This window comes from Petaurus breviceps, unplaced genomic scaffold, assembly GCF_028583685.1.
Source record: "Petaurus breviceps papuanus isolate PSGF00001 unplaced genomic scaffold, PetGlider_PUasm1.0 37, whole genome shotgun sequence".
NCBI lineage: Eukaryota > Metazoa > Chordata > Mammalia > Diprotodontia > Petauridae > Petaurus > Petaurus breviceps.
In genome coordinates this window covers 86,012,390-86,028,020 of record NW_027186296.1, presented here as the reverse complement: position 1 = coordinate 86,028,020, position 15,631 = coordinate 86,012,390, and the positions used below count along the sequence as shown (strand labels likewise).

General features: G+C 42.6%; 1 protein-coding gene across 1 annotated transcript; it reads right to left on the bottom strand.

Annotated features, from left to right (window-relative positions):
- Nucleotides 1-11,160: 11,160 nt before the first annotated feature.
- ADRA2A (adrenoceptor alpha 2A) lies at nt 11,161-15,241 on the bottom strand. The gene has a single exon (XM_069098941.1). The coding sequence runs from the start codon at nt 14,123-14,125 to the stop codon at nt 12,821-12,823; it is 1,305 nt and encodes a 434-aa protein (XP_068955042.1). The 5' UTR covers nt 14,126-15,241; the 3' UTR covers nt 11,161-12,820.
- Between the last annotated feature and the right edge of the window lie 390 nt (nt 15,242-15,631).

The following is a 15,631-nucleotide window of genomic DNA, read 5'->3' as shown; positions in this document are numbered from 1 at the left end:
TAAATAAAACAGATTGCAACAAACTACTTGCTCTCCCTCTTTTTCATTTGGTTTTGTTTCTTCTTCCTCCTTATTCATTCCATTGGTTATAGTTCTCCTTTACAACTTGACTAATGTTTAATGTGAAGGTACATGTATCAGATTGTATCCTGTATCAGATTGTATACCATCATGGGTGGGGGTGGGGAGAGAGAAAATTTGGAACTCAAAAACTTGTAGAACTGAATGTTGTAAACTAATAGTAAATAAAATTTTAAAAATAAAAAAAAATGGGAAATAAATTAGGTGGAATAAAACCTCCCCTCTTCCTAACTTCCTTATTATTTTCAAGGTTACCGCCCTACTTCCAGTCTCCCAGGCTCACAAGCTAGATGTCATTTTGGACTCCTCACTCTCTCTCACCAGCACCCTCAATCCCATTAGTAATTAGGCAGCTGAAAAAACTAAAGCAACTCTATCTTGTTTGTAGTTACTCTATTTTTGTCTCTGACCTTGTTCATATTGCAGCCTTTGCCCAGCACCCTTCCTTTCTTCAAAAACAGCAAGTTAACTGAAACAGTCCTATCTATTAGGGTGGGGTTAGGAGAAACAGCTAACTGAAACAATTATTTTTCTCACATAATCCACCCCCCCCCCGCCCCATCTCCAACCCCTCATTAAAAAGCCCTGTCCAATCAAGAGGTGTTTTGTACCCAATTTACATTCTGCCTAATTCAGACCTATGTAATCTTGGTCCTTGTGTTCCTCCAGAGAGTCTCTGCCTCTGTGGGTGGGGCTCTCTTGCTGGTGAACTCAAGAAGCCCTCATTGGTTCCTAAACTTTCTGTTTCTTGTTTCAGTTTGTTCTGGTACTGACAATTTTTTCCACATGGTCAACTTCTGACTTCTTTACATCTTGTTTATGTGCCCCCTTCTCTCCTCTGACACTATCATCACATCACCTTAGTAAAGGCCCTCATTACCTTATATCTGGCCTACTGCAATATCTTAATTTTGGGGGCTCTCTGCTTCAGCTCTCTCCCCACTACAATCCATCCTCCCCTTAACGGTGAGTCTGATCTTCCTAAAACACAGACCTGACCATATCACATCCCATCCCATTCAACAAACTACAGTGACTCCCTATTTATTACCTTCAGGATCAAATCTAAAATCTTTTGTTTGATTTTTAGAGCCTTCATTATCTGGTCTCCTTCTTACCTTTTTAGGCTTTTTATACCTTACTCTCCTTCGTGTACTCTGCAATTCAAACACTATCCTCCATGATGTTTCTCACACACAATAGTCCATCTCATAATTCTGAGCATTTGCATGGGCTCATGCCTGTTATGTTCTCCTTACTCATCTCTGCACCTCCTGACCTCCCTGACTTTCTTCAAGTCTCAGCTAATGTCACACCTTGGGCAAAAATCCTTTCCCCATTCACTTTAATCTTCCCTCTGAGATTACCTCCAATTTACTCAACATATCTTTTTTTGGTTGCATGTTGCCTCCCCCCCATTAGACCCTTTAGAATAGAGGGTGTTGGGGGAGGGATGCCTTTCTTTGTATTCCCAGTGTTTAGCACAGTGCCTGACACATAGTAGGTAATTCACAGAGGTTTATTGGCTTGCCCTATTTATTAAGTCTCATTTTACACTAGGAAACCTTTACAGAAAAAAAAAATGCGCTTCATTTCTCCTGTGTCTACTTTAGTCATGACCATGGTCATGTTGACTTTCTAACCCAACTTCCATCCCAGTTGGAGGAGTGGGATAGAGAAGAGAGGGGACTACCTCCTACAAGTGCTGGAGGGCCAAGACTGAAGAGCACTTTTGTGAGCTAAAATAAACTCAGGTGAGGAATAACACTTCACATTAGTATGGTTTACCAAACACTTTCATGTCTGTTAAGCATCTGATCCTCACAATAAGCCAATAAGGTAGCTAGGGTAGGTGTTATCCTTTAGCTTTACAAAGATAAATAACATGAGTTTGCCTAAGGCAGAAAAAACAAACTTGATACTGCTACTCACCTTAGACAGTCATTCTTTCTACCTCCATCTTATTTACTCATACCACTCTCTCCTCATGAACCCTATCTTGATCCAGATCTTTCCTGTCCACCAAGGCACAGGGGAAGGCCCAGATTCTCCATGAAGCCTCCCCTACACACTTTCCAGGCCATAAGGAGCTCTCTCACTCTTATAAATTTTTACAGCACCAAATGGGCTCCATAGCATTCTTTTGGTATTTATCATTCATTGCCTTTTAATACCACTTCTATTGCTGGCATGTCTGTTTAATAAACATTTGTTATTGATTTGTTATTTTAGCCATTTTCATTTCACATCCTTGCATGTTTCCTCACCCCAACATTCCAACTTTATCTCACATTATTCCCCCTTGCACACACTAAGCCTCAGCCAAAATAGTGTTTTCCAAAGGCATCCTGTGCTTTGCTCCCTCGGTAACTTCATGCCATTTTCTATGCCTATAATGATGTCTTTCATCCCATACTCACTTTAACCTCTTCTCGTCCTACCCATCCTTTGAGTTCTATCTCAAATACCACCTCTTCCTTGAAACCTTCCATGATCTCTATCCACAACACACTATCTCTTAGCTGTAAGTGATGTTTACCTTAGTTTTTTGTAAGGATCAAATGAGATAATATCTATAAAGAACTTTGTGGAAGGGTAGAGCCAAGATGGTGGAGTATAGGCAGGTATCCAGTGGAATTCTCTCAATATTCTCCTCAAACAACTTTAAAATAATGCCTCAAATTGAATTCTGGAGTGACAACTCCAACAAGGTGAGACGTTTTTCCAGCCTAAGACAGCTTAAAAATCCACGGGAGAGGTCTGTGACATGGGGATGAAAGCCTGTCTGGAACATGGGCATGTAGTAGTAAAAGCACCAGCATAGTCCATGGAGACTGTGGGGCAGCAGCAACAACAGCTTCAGGAACTTTCAGCACACAGTTGGTCAGGGGGATGGGACAACTGTTCAGAAAGAGATTATAGATATATATTGCCACTTTGCTGGCACCAATTGGCAACTCTATTGCCCACAAGCAGTTCTGGGTTATTGCTCCAGGATAGAGAAGGGCATTTGTGGTCAATCACAAGGGAGTAGGGGCTCTAGTGGCAGTTCTAAGGCAGAGAAGCACTAGCACTTGCAGCCACAGTACAGTAGGGGACAGTCCAGATCCCAGCTCCAGGACTAAGAGGAATGCTACTGCTTGCATCTGCAAGGTATAAAGGGCCTTTCATTGGTAAAGACCAGAGCACAGACCAGGAAAGTAATGACCTTACATCTACCCAGATCACAATACCTTGGAAGCACTGAAAACCTTGCAGATCCCCCAAAATAGCTCTGAAAACAGAATCACAAAAAAACCTAAAGCATGGGATAGTGCCTCCCCACTCCAAGTGAACAGAGCCTAACATTAACATAAAGGTCAAAGTCAAGAAATAGGTAGGGGGATGAAAAAAATAATGACAACAAAAATAACTTGTCCATAAAAAGTTCCTATGGTGGCAGAGACAATCAGAACACAAATCCAGAAGTAGACAAAGACATGAAAACAGCTACAAACAAAGCCTCAAAGAAAAATGCTAATGAACCCAATTCCAACAAGAATTCCTGGAAGAGTTTTGCTAGGCTTGGTTTGGTTTGGTTTTACAGATAGATAAAAGTGGAAGAGGAAAATTGGGGAAGAGAAAATACAGTGATGCAAAGAAAATGTGAAAAGAGAATAAAAAGCTTGGTAAAAGGGGCACAAAAATTTACTAAAGAAAATGACATGTTAAAAAACAGAATTGACCCATAGGTAAAAGAGGCACAAAAATTCCCTGAAAAAAAAGGGATGCTTTAAAAAAGAGACTGATGAAATGGAAAAACAGGTATAAAAGCTCACTGAAGAAAATAATTCCTTAAAAATTAAAGAATTGGGAAGTGGAATCTGATGACTCCATGAGACATCAGGAAACAATTAAAAAAAAAAGTACAAAAAGTGAAAAAAATAGAAGAAAATGTGAAATGTCTCTTCAGGAAAACAACTGATCTAAAATAGATTAAGGAGAGATAATTTAGGAATTATTGAACTGTTGTACCTGGCTCCATTCTTTCCCCTCCCCCAACCTCAGCTCTCCCTCACGGAAGTGAGCAGACTGCCAGGTTTAGCTCCAACCTTCCCCAGTCTGCTCTCCTTCACAGAGGTGGGTGGGCTGCCAGGTCAGGGAGACTTGGCACTGGCGGAAATTTCCCAGTGTATACTGATCAATCACTGATTTTTGTCCTCTGCAAGTTCCTGCTTATGTAATACCTAACCATTGGCTGCATGGTGTCCCTTTAAAAGCTGAGGCTTTACCTGAGATCTCCAATGTACAATTTGTGTGGGACCCTGTCAGCTGCCATCATGTGGCCTGATCAGCCAACATGGTGCCAATAAAGGGTTTAATTCTTAATTGTTGCTTGGGTCTTGCTCATGTTTTCTGGGTACAACAGAAAAAGCCATGATAAAAAGCCATGATAAAAAAAAAGAGTTGGATATTATATTTCAAGAAATCACTAAGGAAAAATACCCTAAAAACAAAGGGCAAAATAGAAACTAAAAAAATTCACCAATCACTTCCTGAAAGAGATCTCTAAATGGATATTCACAGGAATAGTAGAGTTAAATTCCAGAGTTCCAAGATCAAGGAAAAATTATTACAAGCATCCAGAAAGAAATATCAGGGAGACACAGTATAACACAAGATTTAGCAGCTTCAATGCTAAAGGAGCACAGGGCTTGGCATATGATATTCCAGAAGGCAAACGAGCTAGGATTATAACCAAGAATAACCTATCCAGAAAAACTGAATATAATCATTGGGGGGAATGAATATTTAATGAAATAGAGGACTTTCAAGCATTCTTGATGAAAAGACCAGAGCTGAAAAGAAAATTTGACTTTCGAATACAAGACCCAAGAGAAATATAAAAAGGTAAACATGAAAGAGAAAACATAAGGGACTTATTATGTTTAAATAATTTACATTTCTATATGGAAGATGATACTTGTAACTCCTAAAAGCTTTATCATTATTATAACAGTTAGAAGGAGTCTACATAGACAGAGGGCATAATTGTGAGTTTATTATATTGGGGTTATCTTCAAAAAATGAAAGAGTGAGTGAGAGAGATGGAAAGGAGAGGTAGAATGTGGAAATTTTTCTAACATAAAAAAGGCATGCAAGGAAAAATGTTTACAGTGGAAGGGGAAATGGGGAAGGGGTGGCAGGCAATGCCTGAATTTCACTCTCATCAGAACTGGTTCAAATAGGGAAGGATATATGTACATACTTAGTTGGGTATGGAAATCTGACTCAATAGGGAAATCAGAGAGGAAGGGGAAAAGAGAAATGGGGAAGGCAATAAAAGGGAGGGCAGAATAAGATAGGCAATGGTCAGAGACAAGGAAAAACATAAGAAAACAAGATAAGGGAAATACACAGCTAGTAATTATAGTTGTGAATGTGAAACAGAAGCCAATAGAAGAATGGATGAGAAACACAATCTAATGATACATCATTTACTAGAGGTGCACTTGGAAATGAAAGACACACAATTGAAATAAGGAGGTAGAGCAAAATCTATTGTGCTTCAGTTAAGTGGAAAAGGCAGGGGAAGCAGTCATGATCTTGGACAAAGCAAAAGTAGACCTAATTAAAATTGATAATCAGAGAATCTTCATTTTGCTAAAAGGTACATAAACAATGAAGTAAAATCAAAAAATTTTATGGCAAGTTTTCCTTATGAAAGCCTTATTTCTCAAATATGTAAGGAACTGAGTCAAATTTATAAAAATAAGAGTCATTCCCCAATTGATAAATGGTCAAAGGATATGAACAGGCTGTTTTCAGAAAAAAATAAATCAAAGCTATCCATAGTAATATGAAAAACTGCTTAAAATCATTATTGATTAAAGAAACATAAATTAAAACAACTCTGGGATATCACCTCACACCTATTAGAAATGACAAATGCTAGAAGGTATGAGGGAAAATAGGTACACTAATGAACTTGGTGGAATTATGAATTAGTTCAATAATTCTGGAGAACAATTTGGAACTTTACCCAAAAGACTATATAAAATTGCATGTACTCTTGGACCCACCAATACTACTATCATGTCTGTTCCCCCAAAGAGATCAAAGAAAAAGAAAAAAGACCTACATGTACAAAAATATTTGTTGTAGCTCTTTTCATGGTAGTAAAGAATTGGAAATTTAGAGAATGCTCATCCACTGGGGAATGGCAACAAGTTGTAACATGTGATTGTGATAGATTATAATTGTGCTGTAAGAAATGACAAGGGGGGTAGTTTCAGAAAAAAAAAAAACAAGGGAAGACCTATACAAATTGACATACAGTGAAGTGAGAAGAACTAAGAGATCATTGTGCACAGCAACAGTAATGTTGTAATGATGATCAACTGTGAAAGATTTGGCTACTCTGATCAATACAATGATCCATGAAAATTCCAAAGGATTCATGATGAAAAATACTGTATACCTCCAGAGAGAAAACTGATGAACTCTGAGTGCAAATTGAAGTAGAATTTTCTTGCTTTCTTTATTTTTTTTACAACATGACTATGTAAATATGTTTTGCATAATTTCACATGCATAAGTGATACCACTTTACTTGCCTTCTCATTGGGTAGGAGAGGGGTGGGAAGGAGGGAGATCATTTTTAACTCAAAATTTAAAAAGAAAAGAATGTTATTAATAAATAAATAAATATTTTTAAAAGATCTTTGCAAACCTTAAAGCCTCATTTAAATGCAGGTAGGTGAATGGATAGAGTGCTAGACCTAGAGATAGAAAAACCTGAGTTGAAATCCAGCCTCAATCCCTTATTAGCTGTGTGACCCTAGGCAAGTCACTTAACTTCTATCTTCTTCAGTTTCCCTATCTGTAAAATGGAAACAATCATAGCACCTACCTCCCAGAGTTGTTGCAAAGATAAAATGAGGTAGGATTTGTAAAGCACTTTATAAATTTTAGAGCACTATAGCTATTATATGCTAGCTATTTTTATAATTATGATCTGATCTCATAACACTTTGGATTAAGCATATATACTTATATTCAATTTTCCATTGCATTTTACCATGTGTGTCTTCTCTGCTCACTTAGTACTAGATTGTCTACTTCTAGGTAGCAAGTACCACATTTTATTTATTTTTTAATATCTACCTGGACATTCAGCTTAAGTCATTGTATAAGGCATTTAATAAATGAGTGTAGAAGGACAAGCTAAGTAATGATTTAATTAGACTGAAAATTCCTTGAGGTCAAGAATGGGGTTGTATCCCTTTTTTGTACACCACTTCAGTGTTTAGCACAAGGTAGGTAATAAGTACTAACTCAATAAATATGTATAGGTTGAGTGAATGAGTTTAACTGAATGAAATAAATGAAACTAAAGTAAAAAAAATATTAAGTACACCTTCCTGTCCTGTTCACAGAAGATGAAGCAAAAGACTACGGGACCATTTTCCTGATGAGTTTCAAGCTAGAGATGCTGAACTCTTGGGAATCCTGTTGTTCATACTTTATTCTCAGAGGACCAATGACATCGGGAGGGTGATGTCTTGACTTGCAAGTGAATTGGACTTGAATGAGGCAGAACTGTGCAAAGACATCAACTCTACTGCCCCCTCCAGAGTCATCAGAGTCCAGTGGCAAGACATAGGTCAGGACAACTGGTGCTGGCCAAGGATACAGTGGGAGTCCTTGGCCTTTTCCAAGTCTCAGTTTGTCTGAGGAAACACCCATTCAGTAACTAAAGGCTAGGTAAGAATGGAGACAAAAGATGACCTAGTTTGCCTTCACAGCCTATCTTCCCTCCAGAGACAGAACTTCAGAACGTCCTTTCTGTAGGTCCCTTTTCAGGGGCAGAGAGCACCAAAAGCACACACTTCATGACTTGGAGCTGAGAACATACTCAAAAACACAAAGGAGATCCTCAAATACAAATAGCCTCAGGGCAGCTAGGTGGTGCAGTGAATAGAGCACAGGCCTTGGAGTCAGGAGGACCTGAGTTCAAATCTAACCTCAGATACTTAACACTAGCTGTGTGACCTTGGGCAAGTCACGTAACCCCAATTACCCTGCCCTCCAAAAAGAAAAAAAGAAAAAGAAAATAGCCACAGCCCTCCTGTGCCAGGTAGAGACAAAAAAGAGAAGAGAAATTGGGGAGGGGGAGTACAGATGTCTCCTAACTCTTCAGAGTTTCCTTGCCAAGCTCTTTCAATTAAAAAATGTTTGTCCCTCTCTACATTTCCTGTCTTCTGCCCCCTTTATCCAAGGAATATTTGACCATAGAACCCTGGAATTGAAGAGATGGATAGAACTTTTAGGTCATCAAGTTTTATCTACTCATTTTACTGATAATGAAATTAGTACCCAGAGAGGGAAATTGATTTTCCTAAGGTTGCACTATGAGCTAGCAGCAGAGTTAAGACTACGATGGAATCCAGATCTCTTCATGACCAATCTAGTACGCTTTCTATTTATTTCATGGTTATCCCCAGACTTTTTTCCTGGATGGAAAACTAAAGACCTAGTGTTCTAATTTGCAGTTCATAAGATCATAGGTTCATAGATTTAGAGCTGGAAAGGACCTCAGAGGACATCTAATTGAGCCCCTTCATTTTACAGATGAGGAAAATAAGGCACAGAGAGGTTGTGACTTTCCCAGGGTCACACAACTAGTAAGTGTCTAAGATAGGATTTGGTCTCAGGTATTCCTGACTCCCAGTCAGAGCTAACACAAAGAATAGACAAGATGGTCAGCTGCATGGGGCACACACTGTAAGGGACCCTATTTCACATTAATTTGGATAGGTGGGCATATTTTTAAAGTGAGAGATTTTTGGTCCCCATGATATATAGATAATTTTTTTTTTGTGACACCTCAAAGTCAGATTTTATAGTAAAGGCTCAGGAGACTTCAGTGGACAATAAACACAGGGGATAAGATTTTCAAACCTTACACAGGATGCTCAAATAAATATCTCATCCTAGCTTTTCTCAGAGGCACCAAAAAGCTCCCTACCCAAACATGGAACAGCTCCTCCCCTCCCCGAGAAGCATATCTTGGGATGGGGTTGTGGGAAGAGAGGTGGAGTGGAAGGCCTAAGGGCCTGCAGAGGAGAAAGAGAGAAAGGGAGAAACAGACAGAGAAAGGCAAGGGGAGAAAGAGAGACAGACAGACAGAGTGCTAGATTGCCAAAGTGGGTCCATGACACACAAAAAAAGCTTTAGAACCCTGTTCTGAGGACTTTGTACACAGTGACAGTGGGGTATCAGGTTCAGACTTCTCTGTTGGGATTTTTTTCTCCAAGTTCATTTTCCCCTCTTTCTTTCTCTAGATATTCCTCTGATTTAGTGGAATGGGATGGGTACTGGACAGGATTTCTTTCTTCTTCTAGTTAAAACTGGTTCTTAGACACCAATTCTAAACAATTTATTTTTTCCCAACTCCCACTGAATGTCCCCTCCTGCAGAAATTTCCTTTCATAACTGGGGGAAAATAAAATACTAAATAAAAACTTTAAAAAAAGATAAAAAAAGAAATTTCTTTCCAACTCACCATAAGCAATTTCTTTATTTCTAATTTGTATTTTTGTCCTAGTATCCCCATTGCCAACAAAGTACGTGGTACAAGTTAGGTACTTAATAATTCCTTGTTGATTGGTTGTAGTATCATAGAATTTCAGGAAGGTATCCTGGTAATTATCTAATCTAGACCCTTATTTTATCAACTAATAAACTGAGGCCTTGGGAGGGGAAGTAAAGGAGAAGGCTTGGCATAGTGGATGGAGTACTCAGTACAAGAGCTGGTTAGGAAGACCTGTATTCTAATCCTAATTTTCCACACTTCCTGTCCATAAGACCATGGGCGAGTCTCTTAATTTCCTTCAGCTTTTTTCTTCATCTGTAAAATGGGTATGATAGTAGCATATACCTCACAAAGAGAATCAAATGAGTAAATGTCACTAAAGTTTTATATAAATCTAAGTCTTTGATATCATCCAGTCTCTGTCCCTTGCTACTCCTGTGACTCCAGACCTGTCTACATCTATAAAAGAGGTGTTTGGAATAGAGGAGTCCAGTGGTCCTCCCTAGCCCTGAATCTATAAGACTATTTGCCAAGCATCCAACACTCAGTGGCAGAACAAAGACTAGAGTTCAGGTTTTCTGATTCCTAGTTCTGATTTCTTTCCACACCAATTTCCCATCTGGCCTAAATAGCCAGGAAATGTCTTGCCCCTGTACTACATTCTCATTGCTTATTCTTCTCCATCTCTCTGACTTCTTTCCTCCTGCACATACATACTCACATTCCTAAGGCCAGATAAATTAACAAAGATGCAGAAACACACAGAGGGAATTTAAACTCCCCAGGCTTACACAAAGCCAGTTTGTGCAAATTTTGTAGGCAAATGGATTTTTAAAGTCCTCCCAAATCCTTCCCAGCAGCTTGATCATTTTTCTTTCCCTCCCTCCCTCCTCCTTAACAAGCTACGAACTGCATAGCTCCCACTAGTCAATGTCACTCCTAATTGTGTTCAGCAAAATTATTTAATATTCTGTCAGTAATGGAATAAATTGATAGAGTAGAAAAAAAGCATCAGGGCAAAAGAGTCCAGGCCTGGCTCTGTCATTTACTGTCTGTGTGGGCTTGGGCAAGTCATTTCATTTCTCTGGGCCTCAGTTTCTTCCTCTGTAAAATGAGGAGGTTGAACTAGATAGTCTCTAAGGCTTCTTCCAGCTGGAAACATGATCCTATGGTCCTTCTAACTGTAAAACTCTATTACTCCATGAATTTTCTGAGCCTTAGTTTCCTCATCTGTAAAATTAAGAGAGGGGCTACTTAAGTAGCTCTAAAGCCTGTGACCTTAGGGAAATTCAATATAGAGCCCTGGGGAAAAAATAATTTTACATAAACCTGGGATAATTCAAGTAGGATATGAGAGTCTATATTGTGGAAATGTATGGAAATAATATATGCTCTCTCCCTTTCTCCCCCAAACTCTTAGGAAATGTTCTGGTTCAACAGCTTGGATGCTACATCCAATGCTTAGAATTTTGAAACATTTTTAAAAAATGAAAAGAGGCAGAAACATTTAATTAGTTTATTTCACATTTGATCTGTAAACTTTTATTTTTTAAAAAATTCCTTATTAGTAACATCTGATGACTTTGTTTTCCCCATTTGGTGAAATATGATAGCAGTCCTTGAAGACTCAGTATCAGAAAAAAAAAAAACATGTAGAAATGCTGATGTAAACATTTGTCTCAAACCTCCACACCCCACCTTCTGAGTTTATAAACAATGTGGTCTGAGCAAGGAAAACAGAAAAAGGACAATACTTTTGATGCTGAGAAACTCTTTTGTCAGTAACTGTACAATTTGGCAGGCAAGTCCAACTGTTTTCAAATTGCCTTGGGCAGGTTTTAACAAGGTTGCTTTGCCCACATAATTTCTACCCCTCTCTCTAAAGGCAGGAGTTAAAGTGTTCCCTCCTCCCCATTAGTCAGTGTCCACTGGCGAGGGTTTATGTATACTGTATATAACATATTTATTCTTCAGGCAGTTGCTTTCATGGCGAAAAGAAGGGGGTGATGAGTCCTGTTTTCAAGTGAAAATTTGAGGCTGCTATTCTGGGAATGAAATAATAATGTCATAGGGAGGCTCAAGGTAAGTTCGAAGGAGTTCCTTTAACTCTGTCTTGATTTATTACTGTAATATTTACACAGGAAAGGGCAATTATGCTGTTAGGCACAGGGAAAATGTACAAAAATATTTCCCTGTCAGGAAATATCAAACCACATCCAGATCCATAGGGATAATCACCAGTTGCTGATGAAAAAGACACCGGAGGATCTGTAAAAGGAGGGAGGGAGCAAAACACAGTAACAACCACCTTACACTGCCAAAGGGTTTTCCTCTCTGAGAGAGACAATACTTCCTTCTCGCAGGTGAGTCCAGCGGTATGAATTCAAACACCAATATTAACAGCAATCAGTTACAACGAGATACAGATAACCCCGTGTTTACTATTTTAGAAAGAGTGCAGATTTACAATCAAGAGGGAAAAGGGCAATTAGCCCTGGCAAAAAGCCTAGCTGTTACTGCCCAATTAACTCTTGGTAAGAACTCCCACTTTCTCTTTTCCCCGACCCAAAGTGTAATTTGAGCCTAGTTTCTGGTGCCTGGGGCTAGCGTTAAGGGAAAATACCTTTTGGAAACAATACTGCCCTATGGAATAGCATGCAGCCGAAGGTCAGCTGTGGGCCCCTAGCTGGGGCCTAAAATGAACTGGAGAAAAGAAGGAGATTTCCCAACCGGAACATCGCAACTAGTGAATGAGGATGCTATCCACCTCTGGGAAGGCAAGCTAGGCTTGCAGAATATCTCCTTCGGAAGTTTTGGAAGCAGGAAGAAGTCTTAGTGGCTGTAGTGCCCTATACATCTGGTTAGCCAAGAGTCTACACAGACAGGCGCCTGTGCAAGTACCATTCCTGTAGTGTCATCTTTCGCCTACTCGAGTCCGTCGGTCTGTAGCTCTGCCCTAGTCCGAATGTTCTCTCTCAGTCTGGTCTCTATTCCAAGGGTGGAGACGGGGGGGCTTTGTCCCTCAAAGCAGGAATGCCTACTAGCTCTCCGGAGATCCCTGGGGCGGGAAGAGACAGCAAGAGGCCAAGGCTGGGAAGGGCTGGGGGCACTGCAGGGAGTGAGTGAGGACAAGAGGGGATGGAGATGTGTGGGGTAGCAACTTCACACGATGCGCTTCCTATCCACCCGGCAGAGGATTTTCTTGAAGGCCCGGCGGAAGTCATGGTTGAAGATTGTGTAAATTATCGGGTTGAGTGAGCTGTTGCAGTAACCAAACCAGAAGAAGAACTTGAAGAGGGTGCGGGGGACGGAACAGCAAACTGCGGTGAGAGTGTAGGTGAAGAAGAAGGGGAACCAACAGACCACGAAGACCCCGATCACTACCGCTAGCACAAAGGTGAAGCGCTTTTCGCGGTTCTGGCGCCCTCGCCAGCGAGACGCTTTGGCGCCGCGCTCTTCCTCGCCCCCTCTCCGGGGCAGGCTGTCACCGGGCTTCACTTGGCTCATTTTCGTCTTGCTCTTTCCCCTGGGGGCCCGCTCCCCTTTCCGGGGACCAAGGGGGCGGGGCGTCTGCTCCGCGTGCTCAGATGAGGAGCTTTCCTCCAAGTCCAGACCATTCACCTCCTGCTCAGCTGGGACCGGCTCTCCCGCCCCGTTGAGCTTAGCGGGCAGAGGCTGGCCCTCCCCACCCCCTCGGTCTGGAAGCCCGTTGGGACGGCGTTCAGCCGCCTCGCTGCCGTCGCTGCGCCGGCTGGGCGGCACCCGGGTGCGACGCTTGGCGATCTGGTAGATACGTACGTACACCAGGATCATGATGAGGCAGGGGGCAAAGAAAGAACCGATGCAAGAGGAGATAACGTACCACTTCTGGTCGTTGATCACACACCGGGGCTCCACCTGCTCGCCCCCTCCATTCTTCTCGAAGGAGATGAGGGGTGGGAAGGAAATGACAGCCGAGATGACCCACACGGTAAAGATGATGGCCTTGATGCGTCGGGGTGTCCGCTTCAGGTTGTACTCGATCGCTTGAGTGATGGACCAGTAGCGATCTAGGCTGATGGCGCACAGGTGCACAATGCTGGACGTACAGAAGAGTACATCCAGCGCCAGGTAGATTTCACACCACACCTTGCCGAAGTACCAGTAACCCATCACTTCGTTGGCCAGTGAGAAAGGGATGACCAGAGTGGCCACAAGGATGTCAGCTGAGGCCAGAGACACCAAGAACAGGTTCTGAGGAGCCTTGAGGGCTCGACTAGTGAACACTGCGATGATGACCAGCACGTTGCCGAACACAGTTAGCAGCATGAGCAGCCCAGCCAAGCTGACCAGAGTCAGGGTCACCTGCAGTGAATAAGGGGTCTGCCAGGACCCAGTTCCGTTTAAGCTTCCATTGCCGGAGTCCGGCTGAAGGGACCCCATAGGGGCGAAACTCCCTTCCGCCAGCGGGCGCTCCTGGTGTAACATGAAAACAAGCTCCTTCTCCCCTCCCAACTCTGTCCTTCTTTCTCCTCCGGGATGTCAGTTCTCTTCCCCTACCCCCACCTCCACCCCGAGAAAGCTCTTTGTGGCTCACATGAGGCTCTGCTTTTGGGGGGAAGGGGTCCAGAAAGGTGGTAAGTGGGGAAAGGAACGAGGGAATTTGGAAAAGTGCTATGAATACAACTAACAGCCCATGGCCTCAGTCCTCCTTTTAGCCCACCGCAGCTACCGGGAGATCACAATAGCCCCAACCTCACCGTGGGCTTGGTCTCCAGGCGGCTTCTCTGGAATTCCCTTTTTCTCCCGCTCCCTACTCAGTAAATCCAAGTTTTATTTCCAAACGCAGAGCCAAGCAGGGAGAGAAATCCTGATTCTCCAACAAGAGATGAGGGGAGAAAAAGAGAATTTGTGTCCTTTTTATTTGGAAGGGTTACAACAAATATATGGCTTTTTACTTCAGATCTGGGGTGGAAAGCAAGTCTGTCTTACCGTGGTGAAGGCTGCTCATTAGGAACCCCGCCCCCCACTCAGGTCTCGGAAAAGGGACCTGGGGGCTCCGGTGTTGCCAGGAAGATAGGGAGTTGAGGGAGGAAAGAGTGATTCTCTGCTTTCTAAAATCCTTTAGGCAGTTATTGGATTTCTCTCCTCCTTAACAGGACAACGATGCAGGGAAGGCCCTAGTTAGCTTCTTTCTCCAGATCCCCGCCTCGAAATCTCCAAACTTGCGCGACCAAATGGGTTGTACAGGAGGACCCTGAAGACTCCCAGTAGTAGTGGAAATTGGGCATGGGACATGGGGAGCAAGAAGTGGTCCCCTTCCTCAGATGGCCAGGTGAAGAAAAACTATCCTTTGTTAGCTGTGGCCCAGGCGTTCTTCTGTGCCCTGCGCTGCCTAGTCCAGGAACCAAGACTGGACAGCACCCTAGCTTGAGTCTCAAGTTGGACGCGGGCTGGGCCTCGTTGGGAGTGGGGCAAGAGAACCTCAATCGAGGAGGAGTGAGTGATCCAGTCTGGATGTTCAGGGAGCCAGGACAGGCGTCTCCAACCGAATGGGAACCAGTGCTGTTGTCTTCCCTCACCGTGGACTGGTTTTATAGCCCCAGGATCAAGCCGGCGTTGCTGAGCAGCCAGCGTCAGTCCCCACGTGGGAACCCGACCCTCCTCCGCCCCCTCCCCGCCCCACTCCCTCCCCTCTCCACGTCTCTTTCTCTCCTTTCTCTCTCCCACTCTGTCGTCCCCCCCCCCCTCCCTCCCTCCCCCCCCCCCAGCTGCAAAGACTCGCCAACAACCTTGGGATCAACCCACCAGCTGCAAGGGGGACGGGACCTTCGGAGACCTGTTCTGGGTAAGGGGAGACGAAAATGTAAAGGCATAGAGAGAGGAATTCAGGCTGGTTCCCTTGATGGAACTGTGAGTACGCACAGGTGCCCAAAGCATTAAGAGGATTTAGGTCCGGGATGAGGAATGACGAATCTAGATAACTAGCAAGTC